The 16480-nt window shown below is 51.0% G+C and overlaps 3 protein-coding genes across 3 annotated transcripts; 2 read left to right on the forward strand and 1 right to left on the reverse strand.

Moving 5' to 3' along the window:
- Positions 1 to 1030: 1030 nt before the first annotated feature.
- EMWEY_00040830 (hypothetical protein, conserved) lies at positions 1031 to 3654 on the reverse strand (the record flags this gene model as incomplete). The annotated part of the gene is made up of 6 exons (XM_013482604.1): positions 1031 to 1591; positions 1702 to 1927; positions 2074 to 2430; positions 3015 to 3120; positions 3290 to 3337; positions 3441 to 3654. 6 exons carry the CDS (start codon positions 3652 to 3654, stop codon positions 1031 to 1033), a joined length of 1512 nt encoding a protein of 503 aa, XP_013338058.1.
- A 430-nt stretch (positions 3655 to 4084) lies between these two features.
- On the forward strand, positions 4085 to 6237 carry EMWEY_00040840 (hypothetical protein; the record flags this gene model as incomplete). The annotated part of the gene is made up of 3 exons (XM_013482605.1): positions 4085 to 4667; positions 5358 to 5653; positions 5935 to 6237. 3 exons carry the CDS (start codon positions 4085 to 4087, stop codon positions 6235 to 6237), a joined length of 1182 nt encoding a protein of 393 aa, XP_013338059.1.
- Positions 6238 to 9122: 2885 nt separating this feature from the next.
- On the forward strand, positions 9123 to 16412 carry EMWEY_00040850 (60S ribosomal protein L37, putative; the record flags this gene model as incomplete). Its single annotated transcript, XM_013482606.1, has 14 exons — positions 9123 to 9215; positions 9308 to 9656; positions 9764 to 10098; positions 10187 to 10453; positions 10663 to 10746; positions 10975 to 11362; positions 12067 to 12347; positions 12487 to 13168; positions 13361 to 13476; positions 13652 to 13843; positions 14064 to 15558; positions 15791 to 15996; positions 16175 to 16246; positions 16368 to 16412. The coding sequence occupies 14 exons, from the start codon at positions 9123 to 9125 to the stop codon at positions 16410 to 16412; spliced, it is 4605 nt and encodes a 1534-aa protein (XP_013338060.1).
- Between the last annotated feature and the right edge of the window lie 68 nt (positions 16413 to 16480).

A 16480-nucleotide genomic window follows, 5' to 3' on the forward strand; every position in this document is an offset into this window, starting at 1 on the left:
TTATTATATTACTGCTGTTGTTCTTATTTTATAGTATGCATGCATGCATGCATGCATGCATGCATACTTGCATGCATGCATATATAGAAAAGGAAACAGGGAGATAATTAGTAAACAGGTAATATAAATAAAATAAATAAAATAAATTAATAAAGGAGATAAAGATACAGGTATAAAGAAAGGAGGAAAAAGAAGAAGAAAAAAAGAAGAAAAAAAAAAAAAGAGACAAAAAGGAGACAAAAAGGAGACAAAAAGGAGACACTTCTAAAGGGAAGTGTCTCCTTTTATTATATAATAATAAAAAAGAAAAAGGAGACAAATTAATAATAATAATAATAATAATAATAATAATAATAATAATAATAATAATAATAAAGGGGAATTAACGTATTAAATATAATAAACCCTCTGCTGCTGCTCCTGCAGCAGCAGCAGCAGCAGCAGCAGCAGCAGCACTTTGCTGCCTAGCCTCAATGATAGGCTAGGGAGATAAGACTCACACACAGTTTGGTACCCTACAAGGGCCCCCCCTGAGGCCCCTTGAGGCCCTCCATGGGGGCCCCCTGGGGGCCCCCCATTAAGCAGCTAATGCGTTGCTAGGGGGGCCCCCTATCCTCTTGCATGCAGGGGGATATAAATAAAGAAAAAGGGGACGGAGAGACACACACAAAGAGGTGTGCATACACCCCAATAACATTTCTATAAAAAAATAATCGTAGTTGCTGCTGCTGCTGCTGCTGTTGCTGCAGTTGTTGCTGCTGCTGCAGCAGCAGAAAGGGATAGCAGAAGAAGGGGCCCCTTGGTAGCCTACTAGGGAGGGGCCCCCTAAGATCACGTCTATATGCAGTGCTAACACTAGACTCCCTAAACCCTAAACCCTAAACCCTAAACCCTCAACCCTAAACCCTAAACCCTAAACCCTAAACCCTTGATGTTAAGGGAGAAAAAAGTGTATAGATAAAGAGAATTAATAATAAGGAGACACTTGCTGGTGTCTCCTTAATAAAGGAGACACATAAAGGGGACACAATTAGACAGAAGGAGACAGTAGAGGGGGCCCTGTCTCCTCTGTCTCCTCTGTCTCCTCTTGTTGAGGGACACTAAAGGGGGGACTACTTAGCAACAATTGTCTCTCTCCTTCTGTACTATCACTGTACCTAGTACCCTCTGCAACAACAGGGAAGGGGGGCCCCCCTACCCTAAGAAGAGACCTTCCATCGGTACCATGGGGGCCCCCCCTTGTCTCCTCCCCCTCAAGGGTAGACTCGGGGGGAACCCCAAGGGCCCCCGCCTCTTCTAACCCTCCCTCTGGTACATCATCTGTAACTGTTGGGGGGCCCCCCAGGGGGCCCCCAGGTTCTCTGAATAGACCCTCTGGTACCCCTTCGTCAAGGGGACCCCCTCCAGGATTGGGTAGTGGGGGCCCCTCTTGGGGGCCCCCCTCTCTCGCGTGTCTCCCCAGGTGGGCCCCCCTTGATAGGTAAGAACGACTTAAACTCCTTAGGAGCTCAAGACGGGGCCCCTCATAAGAGAACCCTCGGGGGCCCCCCCTGTCCCCTGGGGCCTCTATTGTCCCTGGGGTAACGAAGGGCTGCAAAGAAAGGAGACACAAGCAGCAGCAGCAGCAGCAAGGCAATGAACAGCAGCAGCAGCAATAGCAGCAGCAGCAGCAGCACAAGGGAGTTGCAGTCCCTTCCTTACCCCTCTTGGGCCTCCGCCGTGTACTGCTGCCTGACCAAACTGCAGCTGCTGCAGCAGCAGCTGCTGCTGCTGCAGATGCTGCAGTTGCTGCTGCAGTCTCTGTTGTGACTGCTCGCTATGCCGCGCCTGTGCTTCTCCCTCTTCAGCAGCAGCAGCAGCAGCAGCACCTGCTGCTGCAGCAGCTGCTGCTGCTGCTGTTACAGGAGAAGAGACAGTTGCAGACTGCCTGCATATTCACCACAGCAGCACAAAAAAAAAAAAGGAATAAAAAAAGGGACAGTAAATAAAGGAGACACTTAATAAATAAATATATAATTATTAATTATATTTATTTATATTTATATAATTATATAATTAAGGAGACAAACGTACCTCCTGCTGCTTGGCTCTAAGTACGTAGGTAGGGGCCCCCCGCTTGCCCATAGACTGAAGGCGTCTCCTGCTGCTGCTGCTGCTGCTGCAGCAGCAGCAGCAGCTGCTGCTGCTGATGGCTGGGGGGAAGGGGGCCCAGGGGCCTCCTCTGCCTCTGGCATAAAGGCACAGGCACGGGGCCTCCCCCAGTCCCTTGGTTGGGGGCCCCTCTCCCTAAAGGGTACAGGGGGCCCCTCATGTCTTAAGGAATTAACCTCATAACTATCCGAGTATACATGAAGGGATAAACAGCGGCAGCAAGCAGCAGGGGGGGGCCCCATGGGGGGCCCCACAGGTAAGGCACAGCTTTGTAGGCCCCTATAAGCAGAAGAGACAGGAGACAAGTAGACAGATGGAGACAAAAGGAGACAAAAGGAGACAAAAGGAGACAAAAGGAGACAAAAGGAGACAAAAGGAGACAAAAGGAGATAAAAGGAGACAAAAAAGAGACAAAAAAGAATAAATAAAAAGAATAAATAAAAAGAATAAATAAAAAGGAGACAATAAAAAGGAGACAATAAAAAAGGAGACAATAAAAAGGAGAAAAGGGGACGAAAAAAAGGAGACAATAAAAGGGAGAAAAGGGGACAAAAAAAAAGGAGACAATAAGGAGACAATAAGAAGGAGGAAAGGAGACAATAAAAAGGAAGAAAGGAGACAATAAAAAGGAAGAAAGGAGACAATAAAAAAGGAGGAAAGAAGACAATAAAAAAAAAGGAGGAAAGAAGACAATAAAAAAAAGGAGGAAAGGAGACAATAAAAAGGAAGAAAGGAGACAATAAAAAAAAGGAAGAAAGGAGACAATAAAAGAAAGGAGACAAAAAAAAGGAAGAAAGGAGACAATAAAAAGGAAGAAAGGAGACAAAAAAAAGGAAGAAAGGAGAAAATAAAGAGGGACTAACTGATCCATAAGATCAATAATTGTATCTGCTGCTGCTGTATCTGTCTCCTTTTCTTCTTTTTCTTCTTTTCTTCTTATTATATAATTATTATTTATATTTATACATACTGCAACATAAACCCTAAACCCTAAACCCTAAACCCTAAACCCTACACGCTATACTGCCAAACAACTAGCTCCTTAAACCCTCATCAACAACTGCAACACACCCAAACCCTAAACCCTAAACCCTAAACCCTAATTCGGGGGTTTGGAGGTCTGCAGCAGATAACTTACGAGGGTTTGTTGCTGCTGGCTGTTCATTAGCCTCTGCTGTCTCTACACCTAACAGCAGCAAAGACATAATATATAAGCATGCATGCATGCATGCAGAGGTGTGTATACACCTCAAGGGTTTAGGGTTTAGGGTTTAGGGTTTAGGGTTTACCTGGAGACTCTTGAAGAACCTTCTGCAGCCATAGGCGCAACGAGCGCTGCTGCTGCAGCAGCTGCTGCTGCAGTCGCGGCAGCACGGGGGGCCCCACGTCTTTACCATCTGGGTCTGTTGGGGCCCCCCCTGGGGGGTCTAAGGAAACTAGTAAAGGAGATAGATATGGGGGCCCCCCTGGCCTAAGAGGGAAGCACGGGGCCCCCTTGAACATTTCCTACTGCTCCCTTGGGGGCCCCCGGGGAGCAAGACAAGCAAGGGTCAGGTGGGCCCCCAAGAACCAGACAAGCCGATGTAGAGGCCCTTTACAAGGGTTTAGGGTTTAGTGTTTAGGGTTTTAATTGTTGAGGTTTACGATCTAGGGTTTGTAAGAAGAAGGTAAGTGGTGTTTGGAGGGGGGGCCCCCTAACGGTGGGGGGCCCCCCTCCTGAGCGAGTGGCTGGCAGACCGTGAGCCTTGCCTATGAAGTAAACCCTAAACCCTAAACCCTAAACCCTGATTTTTATTGTTAGTCTCTACATCTTTTCTTTTATATTTAGTACCTTCTCTCTATTCCTAAGGGTACTAAAGATAGTTAGGGCCCAGGGGCCCCCTCATTATCCTGCCTCTTGGGGGCCCCCAAACACAGTACGCTAGAGGAGAGAATGGGGGGCCCCCTGAAGGGTTTTAATTTGGGGGCCCTCAAGGGTTTACCCCGATCTCTTCTTAAGTGCTTCATCGTCCACTTCGAGCCAACTTGGGGGCCCCCAGCAGCAGCAGCAGGGGGGGCCCCCAAGCTCAACACCCAGGGAGGGGGCCCCCCTCCTGGGGGCCCATTACCCTCTCTTACCCTGCGAGAGTCTTTAGCCCTTGCACGATATCGCTGCATGCAGTGGTTCCCTCCTCCTGGAGCCCCAGGGAGGGGCCCCGGAGGGCCCCCAGGAGGGGCCCTAGTAGGGTCCCTAGGGAGGGCCGTAGGGGAGGTCCTAGGGGCCCTCCTAGGGTACAAAAAAGGGGCCCTTCCTTTTAAGCCACCAGCTATATGGCCAGAACCCTTCTCTGTACCTGAGGGGCCCCCTCCCCCTAATGCAGAGGATATACCTAAGGGCCTCCTTAGGGTACAGGCCCTTGGTCATGGTACCTTCTTGCTGCAGACCAGTGGGACCCCAGGGGGCCCCTTGGGGCCCCTCAGCATTCTTACCGATCCCTTCTTCTCTAAACGAGCGGGGCCCTGGGGGAGGATCGGGCGTAAGTAACCGTGCACACAGCAGCGGCAGCAGCAGCAGCAGCGGCAGCAGCAGCAGCAGCACCACGAGCAGCAGCACAAACAGTCACAGCAGCATTAGCATCATTAGGATCAAGAGCAGCAGCAGCAGCAGCACTAGTATCGTAGCAGCAGCACCATCTTCGCAGCAGCAGCAGCAGCAGCAGAAATAGCAGCAGCGGGAGGAGCAGTTGATGTGTGTTATGTTACTACTACTACTGCTGCTGCTGCTGCTGCTGCTGTGTGTCTGTGTGCTGCAGCACGTCGTGTCTGTGCTGCTGCTGTGTCTCCTTCTTCCTTACCACCAATAGATATTCTTTTATTTACTTCTTCTTCTTATGATTGTCTAGATAGGGGCCCCCTGCAGCAGCTGCAGAAGCAATTTAGCTGTACCCTATTGGGGCCCCAGGGTACAATGGGGCCCCTGTATATACACCGTAAAATGAGGGGTACTATGTACCCTATGAATTGGGGAGACAGTCCCCTTTCCTTAGCTGGTTGTTTATTTTCTTTGCTTCCTGCTGCTGCTGCTGCTGCTGCTGCATCTAGGTGTCTCCTTGATAAGGGTATAGGGGGATGGGGGGCCTTTTGTACCCTATTGGGGCCCCACCAGGTGTATATTGGGGGGAGACAAGGATATAATTCTTCTATGCTTGCTGCTGCTGTTGCTGCAGCGCAGCAGCAAAAGCTACAAATGGCGCTGCAGCAGCAGCAGCAGCAAATCACGGATAGGTACGCAGCAGCATGGGGGCCCCTAGAGGTTGACGACCCCACACCTGAGGCCCGTCAGATGGCAGCTGAGCTTGCTGCTGCAGCAAAGGCCCTCATCTCCCAGCAGCAGCAACAGCAACAGCAGCAGCAGCAGCAGCAGCAGCAGCACTGCTTCGACCTCTCCCTGCTGCCTATAGGGGGCTATGAACCTACAGAGCTGCTGCAGCGATTTAATATGACGCCTGAAGAAGCAGTAGAGGTAAGCAGCAGCAGCAACAGCAGCAGCAGCAACAGCAGCAGCAGCAGCAGCAGCAGCAGCAACCCCACCAATAAACACACTAATACATATTCAGGTGTATAGGCAGCTAAGTATATATAATTGTAAAGATGATAACACTTGCTGCTGCTGCTGCTGCTGCTGCTGCTGGTTGTACTTGTCTTCTTGCTGCTGTGTCTATTATTGCTGCTACTCTCTTGTTCATTATACAACTCTTGCTGCTGCTGCATTTCTTGCTGCTGCTGTTGTTGCTGCTGCTGCAGGCACACCGCCTCTTAGGTAGCCGTATAACAATTGCGTCTCGTTATGATGTGTTGCCCTTGGGGGGAGAGGCATACGGGGAAGCCCCAAGGAGGGCGGAGGCTGCATGCAATAAGTTAGGTATTCCTTTTAATCCCCACAAGAACAGCAGCAGCAGCAACAACAACAACAGCAACAGCAGCAGCAGCAGTAGTAGTAATAGTAATAGTAGCACGTCAGGGGGGCCCCCACAGCAACAACAAAACCCTACAAGGGCCCCCCCAGGGTTTTACTGCCTTAAGCCAGGAGAGGCAATTTATATCTAGGGTTTTTCCTTAAACCCTAAACCCTTTTTCCCTAAACCCTAAACACTTTTTCCCTAAACCCTAAACACTTTTTCCCTAAACCCTAAACCCTTTCCCTTCTCTTAGGGGCTATACAAGGGTTTTAATTGTATTAATAGGGTTTGTTCATATATACAACAGGCAAGAGGGAGAAATATAATATAATTATAAAATAAATAAATAAAAAGAAATGCATAATTAATTATCTTCCTTAGGACCCTTACTGCTAGTCTATACAGTACAGCTAGCTAGCTAACTAACTAACTAGCTAGCTGGCCAGCTAGCTATAGTATGAGTTATAGTGTACAAATAGATTGAGGTGTACGTACGTAGGTACGTGAATAAGATGGTGGGGTTGAAGAGTTATGGATGTGTTGCCTCTTATGCCTAAACAAAAGAAGAACTTTTGTTAAAAAAAGAATATAATTAAATAATAAATAACAAATTAAATTAATTAATTAAAAATAAATAAAACTTTTCTCTTTTTTCCCGCTCCTTAGCATAACCCTGCAGTTAATCGTGGGGGCGGTGGGGAGAGGCGTACAGCTGCGGGGTGTATAGGCAGCTAATAGACATATTAATTGTGTATTTTCTTAAGAAAAAGAAGATAAATAAATAAAAAAGAGTAAATAGTATGAATATAATAGATTATTATTTGTAAATATTCAATTAGCTGATGCATGCGGTGCAGCAGCTGCTGGGGTGTATGTACACCACGGGGCTGCGACTGAAGAAGCCCCATTATAATGGGGTATTGATGTTTGTTTTGTTTGTTTTTTGTGCCTGAGTGTTTTTCTTTTCTTTTTGTTTGTTTTCCCCCTGTTAATTTTATTAATTTAGGTGTATATACACTAAAAAAATGGGGAAGGCAGGCAAAGGAACAGGATCCTTTGGCCGTCGTCACGGCAAAACACATTTCCTTTGCCTAAGATGTGGTAGGAGGGCTTACCACGTACAGAAGAAGACTTGTGCCTCTTGTGGTGAGGGTTTAGGGTTTAGGGTTTAGGGTTTAGGGTTTAGGGTTTGGAGGAAATCAACAGTAACAGGAAAAGAAATACATAAAATATAGAGGGGCCCTTGTTCCCCCCTGTGGGGTCTGCACATTTGCATGCTGCATGCGTTCCTTTTTATTGCTTTTTTCTCCTTTTTTTCTTTTTTTTACTTATAATTAATATATACTTTATTCCTTTTGTAAATAAGATAAACCCTTTGTGTGTACTATAGTGGTAACCCTCGGGTGTACGTACACCTGAAGAAGAAGGGGAAAGCTGCTCCTCTTTATGTTTTCTTTTCTTTCTTCTTCTGTTTATTAACGGTTTTGTATAGGGAGAACGCGAAGGGAGATAGGGATCATAAAGATGTCCATATCAAGGGTTTAGGGTTTAGGGTTTAGGGTTTAGGGTGTATATGCCTCTAAGAGCTTAATATAAATTAACTATTTAATTATTCTTTTTTCTTTTTCTTTTTTTTTTTTATTTCTCTAGGATATCCCTCTGCAAAGAAGAGGACATACAACTGGTCGGAGAAGGCAAAGCGTAGACACACTACAGGAACTGGCAGGTACGTATTAGGGTTTAGGGTTTAGGGTTTAGGATTTAGGGTTTTAGGGTTTAGGGTTTGGGAGGTATTAGAGTATCCTACTTATCTTCTTTCTTACCATCTGCTGCAGAGTGTTCTGCTGTTGCTATATCCGTCCTTCCCGATTTTTAGGGTTTAGGGTTTGTGCTAGGGTTTAGGGTTTAGGGTTTAGGGTTTGTGCATGCATGCAGAATGCGCTATCTAAGAACTCTTCCTCGTCGCGCAAAGAATCAATTCAGAGAGGGTACAGTTGCAGTTAGCCAGAAGCACAAGGCAAAGGCACAAAAATAAATAAATAAATAAATAAATAAATATATAAATAGGTAAAAAGGACATATATAACGGCATCAAGGGGGGGCCCCTTTCTTGCTTCTTAGGGGGCCCCACACACTCCCCAACAAATATACGCCAATTATACCTCAACCTGCTGCTGCTCTCTGCATGCAGTATGAGCTGCTGCAGCAAAGGGGGTTGCATCCGTGTGGGGCCCCTACGGGGCCCCTTGAAGGCACCACCAAGGCAGGGAGGGGCCCCTTACGGGTACCCTATGCATTGGTAGCTTTTAGGGGGGGCCCTAATGAACTTTATGGATCCCCCGGGGGGGGCCCTATGGAACTTTTTGGGGGCCCTTAGGGGCCCCCTAAAAGGGTCTTGAGGGGGCAAGAAGAAGGGACTGTTTTGTCGTTGGTGTTAGTTGGTTGTTTAGAGGATGGCGAATAAATTATAGTGTACATACACGTAAAAAGGAACAGAATATAAAGGTATAGAGGGAGGAAAGGCAGTTAATAGAGGGAATGTAGGTGTATAGGCACCTCTAGAGAAGGGAGGGACGGATAAGATATAGGACAGATTAGGGTTTAGGGTTTACTTGTAGAGGCGGCGGTGGTCCGCTGGGGTGTATAGGCAGCTTGCTAGGGGGCGCGGCATACGCGTGCACGGAGTAGTACAGGGAAATACAGGGGAAAAGGCATTAAATTTTAGATAAATATTTATTATTTTATATTTTTAATTATATTTTTATATTTAAATTGAAGAAATAATCATTTTAAGCCCTCAACAGAGGGGGGGTCTTACAGTGTAGCTGCGGTGACACACACACAGTGGTGGGGTTGTGGTGTTACAGCAGCAACATTTTGCTGCATTTGCTGCTCTTTCTTTCCCTTTTCTTTGTTTATTTGCCTTTTAAATTTAATATGCGGCATAGGGGGCCCCTCTATACTCTGTGTAGGCCGTAGGGGGGCCACCACTTTGAGCCTGGGGGCCCCGTGCAAGGGGCCCCTTGAGTCAACATGGGGCCCCCCCCTAAACCTAAGGGTATAGGGGCCCTCTTGCTGCAGTCTGCAACCCTCCGAGACCTCCTCTGTGCAGCTACTCGTGCTCGCGTAAGAACCCTAAACCCTAATGCTTAGGTTCGCCCGAGATCAATAAACACTTTCCGAGGGTTTAGGGTTTAGGCGGTGTTCTGCTCCTTCAGGTACTAAAAGAAGAGATACTGGGTCTTACTGTTCCTGAGGCTACACAGCTCTTCTACCGTGTAGGGGGCCTCCTTTATGCCCATAGCTTTGCTGGTAGTAAAGGGGGCCCCCAAGGGGTGCCCCAAGGGGGCCCCCACAGAGGGACCTGTACTCAAGACCCCGTCCGCCCTTGGGGGGCCCCCCAAGGGCACCGAAGGGGCGTCTCTGAGCCTGTGGAGGTGTTTCCTTCTATAGATGTGTTGGAAGCAGCAGCTGCTGTTGCAGCTGCTGTTGCAGCTGCTGTGGAGCAGCAACATGGGGCCCCCCAGCTGCTGCATGCGTTTGTACCCTTGTTATGGGTAGTAGGAGGTGAGTCTCTTCGTTATTGTTTGCTGTGTCTGCTGTATATATCTATTTGCTGCTGTTGCTGCTACTATTTCTGCTGCTGCTGCTGTCTGTGTTGTGGGACCCCGCAGAAGCAACGCTGCAGCAACTAGATAGTGTGGTGGGCCCCTGCAAGCAACGTGCTGCTTGTTGCCCTAAAGAGGGGGGCCCCTATAGTGATGAAGAAGAGGTACCCCCTGGGGAGGCCCCAGGGGCCCCCCAGGCCTTATTAAAGAGGCAGCAGCGGCTGCGCAGTACCCTTTGCCACTGTCTCTTAGAGACACTTGACAAGCTGCTGGATGGGCCCCCCGAGCAGCAGCAGAAGCAGCAGAAGCAGCAGCAACAGCAACAGCAGCAGCAGCCTCTCTACCTTGGCCTTGCAGCAGAAGCTGCTTCTCTTCTCCTTGTTAACGCCCTCTCTTCACCTGTAAGTTGCATGCATTTGCCCCCGCACATAACGACCTAGGGTTTAGGGTTTAGGGTTTAGGGTTTAGTGCTTAGTGCATGCGGTGCAGGGCTCGACTGCTGCTGCTGCTGCTCTTGCTGCTGCGCCGAGGAGAGAGGGTCTGTGGGGCCCCCTGCAGCAGCTGTTTGATATGTTTGAGGCCCCTGAAGCTGTGCTGCAGCAGCATGGGCCTCTGCAGCCGCAACTGCAGCGCCTGCTGCTGCTGCTGCTGCTTGCTGCTTTGCCTAATTCCCCGCTGCTGCTGCAGCAAGAGGGAAGGAAGGCTCTCGCGCACCTGTGGGGCCGCTGCCCAGGCCTACACCTCGTCTTCTTCCGCGTAAACCCTAAACCCTAAACCCTTGCAAACCCTAAATTCTTGCATGCTCTAAACCCTTTTTATCTGTGTCCGGCTAGTTGGACACGTAGAGAAGGCGGTAGCTAGCTCCTGTTTGTAGGGTTTAGGGTTTAGAGTTTAGGAACTGGATCTGTTTAGGGTTTGCGGTTTAGGGTTTAGGGTTTAGGGCTTAGGGTTTGTGTTTGTGTCAGCACTTGGTGTCTCTTATTGAGGACCGAAGTGTCACTGCTGGGGACCTGCAGCAAATGGGCTCCTTGTTCCTACAAGCCTTCAAGGTGAGGAGCTTAGCAGCAGCAGCAGCAACAGCAGCAGCAGCAGCAACAACAACAACAACAACAGCAGCGGCAGTAGCAGTGGCAGAGTCAGAAGCCAGAGGGAACGCTGCTGCTGCTGCTGCAGACCATGCTGCTGTTGCTGCTAGTTGCATGAAGCTTGCTGCCTCTCCGCCCCATGTAGTATGTATTGCTGCTGCTTGTGTTACTGCTGCTGCTGCTGCTGCTCAGGTGTCTCTTGAGCCTGGCTGCGAGTCCCTTGCCCCGCAGCTGCAGCAGCTGCTGCGTGCGTCTCTCTTTTCCCCGCTGCAGTTGGCGCAGCGGTGCCGCTGCTGCTTGCTGCCTCTACTATCTCAGCAGACGTTTTCTGCTGCAGCAAGCAGCAGCAGCAGGGCTGCTGCTGCTGCACTTACGGGTGCCCCCCTAAGGGCTGCACTAACAACAGAGGAAGGAGGGAGGGAGGTGTCTCCTCCTCTTAGTGTATGGTCCTTAGCGTCTCCTTTCTTATGGAGGTCTTTGAAGGCAAGCCAAGCAGCAGCAGTAACAGCAGCAGCAGCAGCAGCATCAACAGCAGCAGCGGGGAGAGGAGCTGCAGCAGCAACAGCAGCAGCAGATAGTGGTGACACTGTCCTGATGTGTCGCTAGTCCTGTACCCCTGGAGAAGACGGCTGCAGTGTGGCTAGCTAGCCAGCTAGCTAGCCACCTAGCCATCCACCTATCCAGGCACCTATCCATCCACCTAGCTAGCTAGCTAGCTATCTAGCTGGCTATCTAGCTAGCTAGCTGTTAATTAATTGTTGTGTAGTGTTGTGCTGCAGTGCGGCAATTGGGAGATTCGTCTGAATGCCGTCTGCCTATGGCAATTGTTATGCTGTCCCCTTCCTCTTAGTCTGCTGCTTAGCTCAAGGTGTCTCCTTTTCTCTTTCTTTGTCTCTTTTTGTCCCTTTTTGTCCCTTTTTCTCTGTTTTTCTTTTTGTTTCTCTCTGTCTCTCTTTGTATCTCTGCCTCTCCTTTTCTGGTTGTCTGCTCTTTTGTCTCTTTTGCTTTGTTATTGCCTTTCCTTCCGTGTATTTATCTCCTTTTGCCTGTCTCCTGTCTCTATGTGTGTGTCTCTTGCTGCTGCTGCTTCCCCTTTTTTTTATTTATTTACTGTCTCCTTTTTCTGCTGCCTTTCCCCCTTGTCTATTCATTTGCTTCTTCTGTCTCCCTCTGTTAGATATCTAAGTGTCTCCCTAAACACCTCACACCAATAGAACGAGCACCTTATCACTTGCTGCTGCTGCTGCTCCTGCTCCTGCTCCTGTTGCTGCTCCTGCTGCAGAGAGGTGCTGGAACAGATCTTAGAGGACCCGTCCCCCACCGTGCGCCATGCAGCCGTCTCCTTTCTGCTGCAGCTGTTGCGCCGCTGCTGCAGCAACCCTAGCAGCAGCAGCAGCAGACAGGAGGTGATGCTGCAGCCAGTAGCACTTACTGATTTGCTGCAGCTGCTGCTAGGGGCAGCAGCAGATCGTCAGTCGCCTGCTGTCAGGTGTCTCCTCCTTACAGAAATTGCTGCTCTGCTGCAGCAAAGCCAACACCAAACCCACCCAGCAGCACTGGCGCTAGTAAGCTCCACCTCCTGCTGCTGCTGCGGCTGTTGCTCCTGCTGTAGCTGCTGCTGCTGCTACTTCGGATGTGCAGGGCTTCTTTCTGCCTAAACACAAGCTGCTCTTACCGTTGGTGTGACTGTTGCTGCAGAGGCAGGTCGTGAAGGTGCTGCTGCAGCTAGCTCAGGACAGCAGCAGCTGCGTCCGCTTTGCTGCTGCGCTGCTGCTAGACGCTGCACCTTCTGCAGCACCGCCTCTTTTGCCGTCCTCACCGGACCGAGAGCAGCAGGAGCACCAAATACAGCAGCAGCAACAGCAGCAGCAACAGCAGCAGCTTCTGGCCCGCTGTGTGTGGGACGGGCTGACTGGTCTATTGAGGAGTGTGCAGCACCAGCGATTGCTACAGCTGTCGCATTTTAAGCGTTGGCAGCAACTCAGCAGCAGTAGGCCTCGTGCTGCACTTGCTGCCCGTGCTGCTGGTGCTGCTACTGCTGTCGCGGGAAGGGAGCGGCAGCGAACCCAAGAGCGAGGGTTGGGGGCCCCTAAAAGGGGGGCCCCCTCGTTGGCCATTCAAAAGGCAGCGCTGCGAGCGCCTGGTTATCCTTATGACCTGCAGGAGCAGCAGCAGCAGCAGGAAGTGTTACTTGCGAGTCTTATTGCAGCAGCAGCAGCAGCAGCAGGTCCCCTTGAGGTGTCTCAGAGACTGGCGAGCCGCATATGGAAGGAGCTGTTCGCATTACCGCTGCAGCAGCAGGTAGGACCGGGCCCCCTTTACCTGGTGCCGCTCCTAGTGGGGGGCGCCCTGTTTGCTGCTGTGCAGCCTAGAAGGCCCCCCAACAGTAGGGGAATATTGGCATTTAGTTGCCTAAGTTGTATTGCATATATGCCTTAGCTAGCTAACTGACTGGCAGGTCAGCTACCAGCTAGCTAGCTGGCTAGCTAGCTAGCTAGCTAGCAACATGCGTGTTTGTGGTGTTGGAGACAGGTACAAACCTTTACGTCCTTAAGTATTGGCCTTCGTTATGTTTTAGGGGGCCTCTTGGGGGCCCCCTTCGAGGCCTCATGGCTACAGCTGCGTAGGGAGGCCCCTAACTATATCGAGCGCTGCAAGTTAGCTGCCAGTCTCTTTAAGCTTGTGGAGGCGAAGGTACGTCAGAAGGGGCCCCATATGGGGCCCCTAAGGGGGGCCCTAGGGTACTGTGGCTCTTGAATAGTGTCACTGGAGGTGTCGAGGGGCCCCCAGGGGCCCCTTGACAGAGAGGAGACCCCTCTCACAGGAAAAGAGACAGTTGACTGTCTGGCGCTGCTTTGTTTATGTGCAGCTCGCTGCCTCTGATGAGCAAGCAGCAGCAGAGGTGCAGCAGACGAGCAGCAACGAGGGACATATACAGTTGCTGCATACCATGAGCTGTATGTACACCTGTGGGGCCCTCCTTCCACCAAGAAACACACAAGAGATTGACCTCCTTAAGAAAGAGAAGGAGCTTAGACGATTCCTTGATATGGCCTTACCTGTAAGGAGGAGCTGCTTCTGCTGCTGCTCCTCCTCCTCCTCCTACTGTGCCAGTGCTGACCCTAGACTGATGAAGCCATTTTGTCTTGGCTCCCTTCCCAGCCTAGCGACTGTGTCCTGCTGCTGCTTCTGCAACTTGCTGCTGCAGCTGCCTTTCTTGTTGCTGCTGCAACTACCATCTTTGTTGCTGCTGTTACTACTGGCTTGTGTTGTTGCTGCAGACATCCCTGTTGCTGCGCCACACTGAGGGACCCCTTTGCTATGTGTCATGGCAGCTGCTGCTGCAGTTGCCAGTCCCTCTAATTAATATATCTGCTGTCTCCTCTGCTGCCTGCACGAGCACAGAGGAGACTCCTGTCTCCAATTGTGTAGCACCTGGATCTTCTCTAACGGGAGAGGAGACATCATCTCTCAAGGAGACAGAGGAGGCACCTTCGCGCACACTTGTGCTGCAAGAGTTGCTGCAGCTGGTGGAGGGCTACCTGCAAGGCCAGTGGTGCTGCAGCGACACCCCAGCTGGTGCTGCGGCAGTTGCAGCAGCAGCAGCAGCAGCGGACGCCGCTTTCGCTGCTGCAGCTCCAAGTTCTGATTCACCGTGCACGTTGCAGCAGCCTTCATTGTGGAGACAACACCGATCCAAAAAGCCTAGGACCAGTAGTGCAGCAGCAACAACAAAAGAAGCAGCACCAGCAGCAGATGAAGGAGCACGACCCTCTGCGCACGGCCGTCTTGGTCCTCCACCACAGCAGCAGCAGGCGCTGTTGACTGAGGTGTTGCTACCTTTTGTACTGCGACAGGGGCCCCTCCGGCAGCGGTTCTTGGGGGCCCTTTGGGGTCCTGTGCTGGGTCTTATACAGAACCTCACTATCTTAGGAGGCAGCAAGAGTAAACCTTTGTCCTCAAGAAGAAGAGACACCTTAGGGACAACGCATGCAGCAAGAGCAGCAGAGACCACAAGAACAGGTCTGCTGGAAGAAGAGCAGCAAACAACCAGCAGCTGCTGCTGCAGCGGATACAGCAGCAGCAGCAGCAGCAGTAACGACAGCAGCAAATCTCGAAAAACACAAAGAGGTCGTGCCCCGCCGACCCGCGGCCGCAGCAGAGGCGGTGTCCCCCTGCATTCTGGCCCCGGACGTAGTTCTACAGCAACAGCAGCTACAGGAGCAGCAGGAGCAGTAGGAGCAGCAGCAGCAGCATCGAAGGGTACCTTCGATCGCCTCCTTCAGGGGCACTTAGGGGCCCCCAGCCCAGCAGGGTGGAGTCTTGTGTCCACTGCTGCTGCGCTGCAGATAATCGGTATTCTCCGCTGTGTCCGTGGTGGCCGAGAGGCTCTGGGACTTGAGGAGAAAGTTTGCCGGGGGAAATCAACTGCAGCAACAGAAACAGCAGCAGCAGCAGCAGCAGAGGCTCAGCGGAGTGCACAAAACAGAAAACGCTCACGAATGCAGCAACAGCAGCAGCAGATGCTGCTGCACCTACCTGCTCCAAATCTGCTGCAGCTGGCCATCGATGGCTACTGCACTGCCCTTGTTAGACTTCTGCTGCAGTGGGGGCCCTTTCAAAGGCCTGCCGAGTCCCTACACCTGCTGCTGCGCCAGTGCCCGCAGGAGCCCCCCTGGAATGAGCTGCTGCCTCTCCCCTTGGGCCTTTTTATAGGGGCACACAGAGAGAAGCTGCTGCTGCAGCAGCTGCAGCAGCAGCAGGAAGAGCATTTGTGTATGAGAGTGTTGGGAGTGCAAAGAGGTCTCCTGCGGCAATCATTGTCTCTCTTCCTGTCCTTGCTGCATCTTTCTTCTGCATACAGCAGCTCCTTCGTCGTATCTAAGGTAAGACCCTTCGTAAACCCTTAACCCTAGGCCAACAAGGTCCCTTAACCCTAAACCCTGAACTTCTTGCGGGGACTGCATGTTGGAGAGCTCGGGTTTGTGCGTTTGGTCTGCTGTTGCAGGTATTGCGAACATCGTGGGGCCCCCTGAGGGACCTTGTAAAGGCACTGGGTTCTCCATGCCTCCACCCCAACCGCCTTGGGACCCCGAGAGAGGCGCTGGGGGGCCCCACACCCACCAAACAAGGAGAAGGGGGGTCGCACCTAACAGATGTATTCCGCCTGAGGGTTTGGCTCGGCAGCGCGCAATGTGCCCTGGAGTTATACGGGTACGTCTTGCTCCTAAGGATTGGGGTTTAGTGTTTGGGGTTTAGGGTTTGGTCCTGGAATGGTCTGCTCGGATTCAGGAGGTTTAGTGTTTTGAGTGTGGGGCGCCACGATATTTAGAGCTTCCCTCTTCGCTATTTCAAGAATAGGGTTTAGGGTTTAGGGTTTGGCGTCCTCTAGGAGATTATTAAGGGAGTCCTTGAGAGTGTGTTTGTTGCAGAGTTGTATTCGAGCACATCGCCGTCCTTCTGGGTACTGAGGCGCCTCCCCTCCCTGCCGTCCCAGATTTAGGGGGGCCCAAGGGGCCCCTTGGACCCCCAGGGAATGCAGAAGAGGCTGTGTCTCCCCTGCTTGTCGTGCTTCTGTTACCAAGGTTGATACGAGCTGTCTTTGGCTGGTTGACTTTAATGTCTGGTAAGTTGGGGGCAGGCGGAGAGCAGTGCACTGCAGGGGCCCAGATACGCCCCTCTATTGGGGGGTGGGGGG

This window comes from Eimeria maxima, genomic scaffold (genome assembly GCF_000499605.1).
Source record: "Eimeria maxima Weybridge genomic scaffold, Emw_scaff681, whole genome shotgun sequence".
Lineage (NCBI taxonomy): Eukaryota > Apicomplexa > Conoidasida > Eucoccidiorida > Eimeriidae > Eimeria > Eimeria maxima.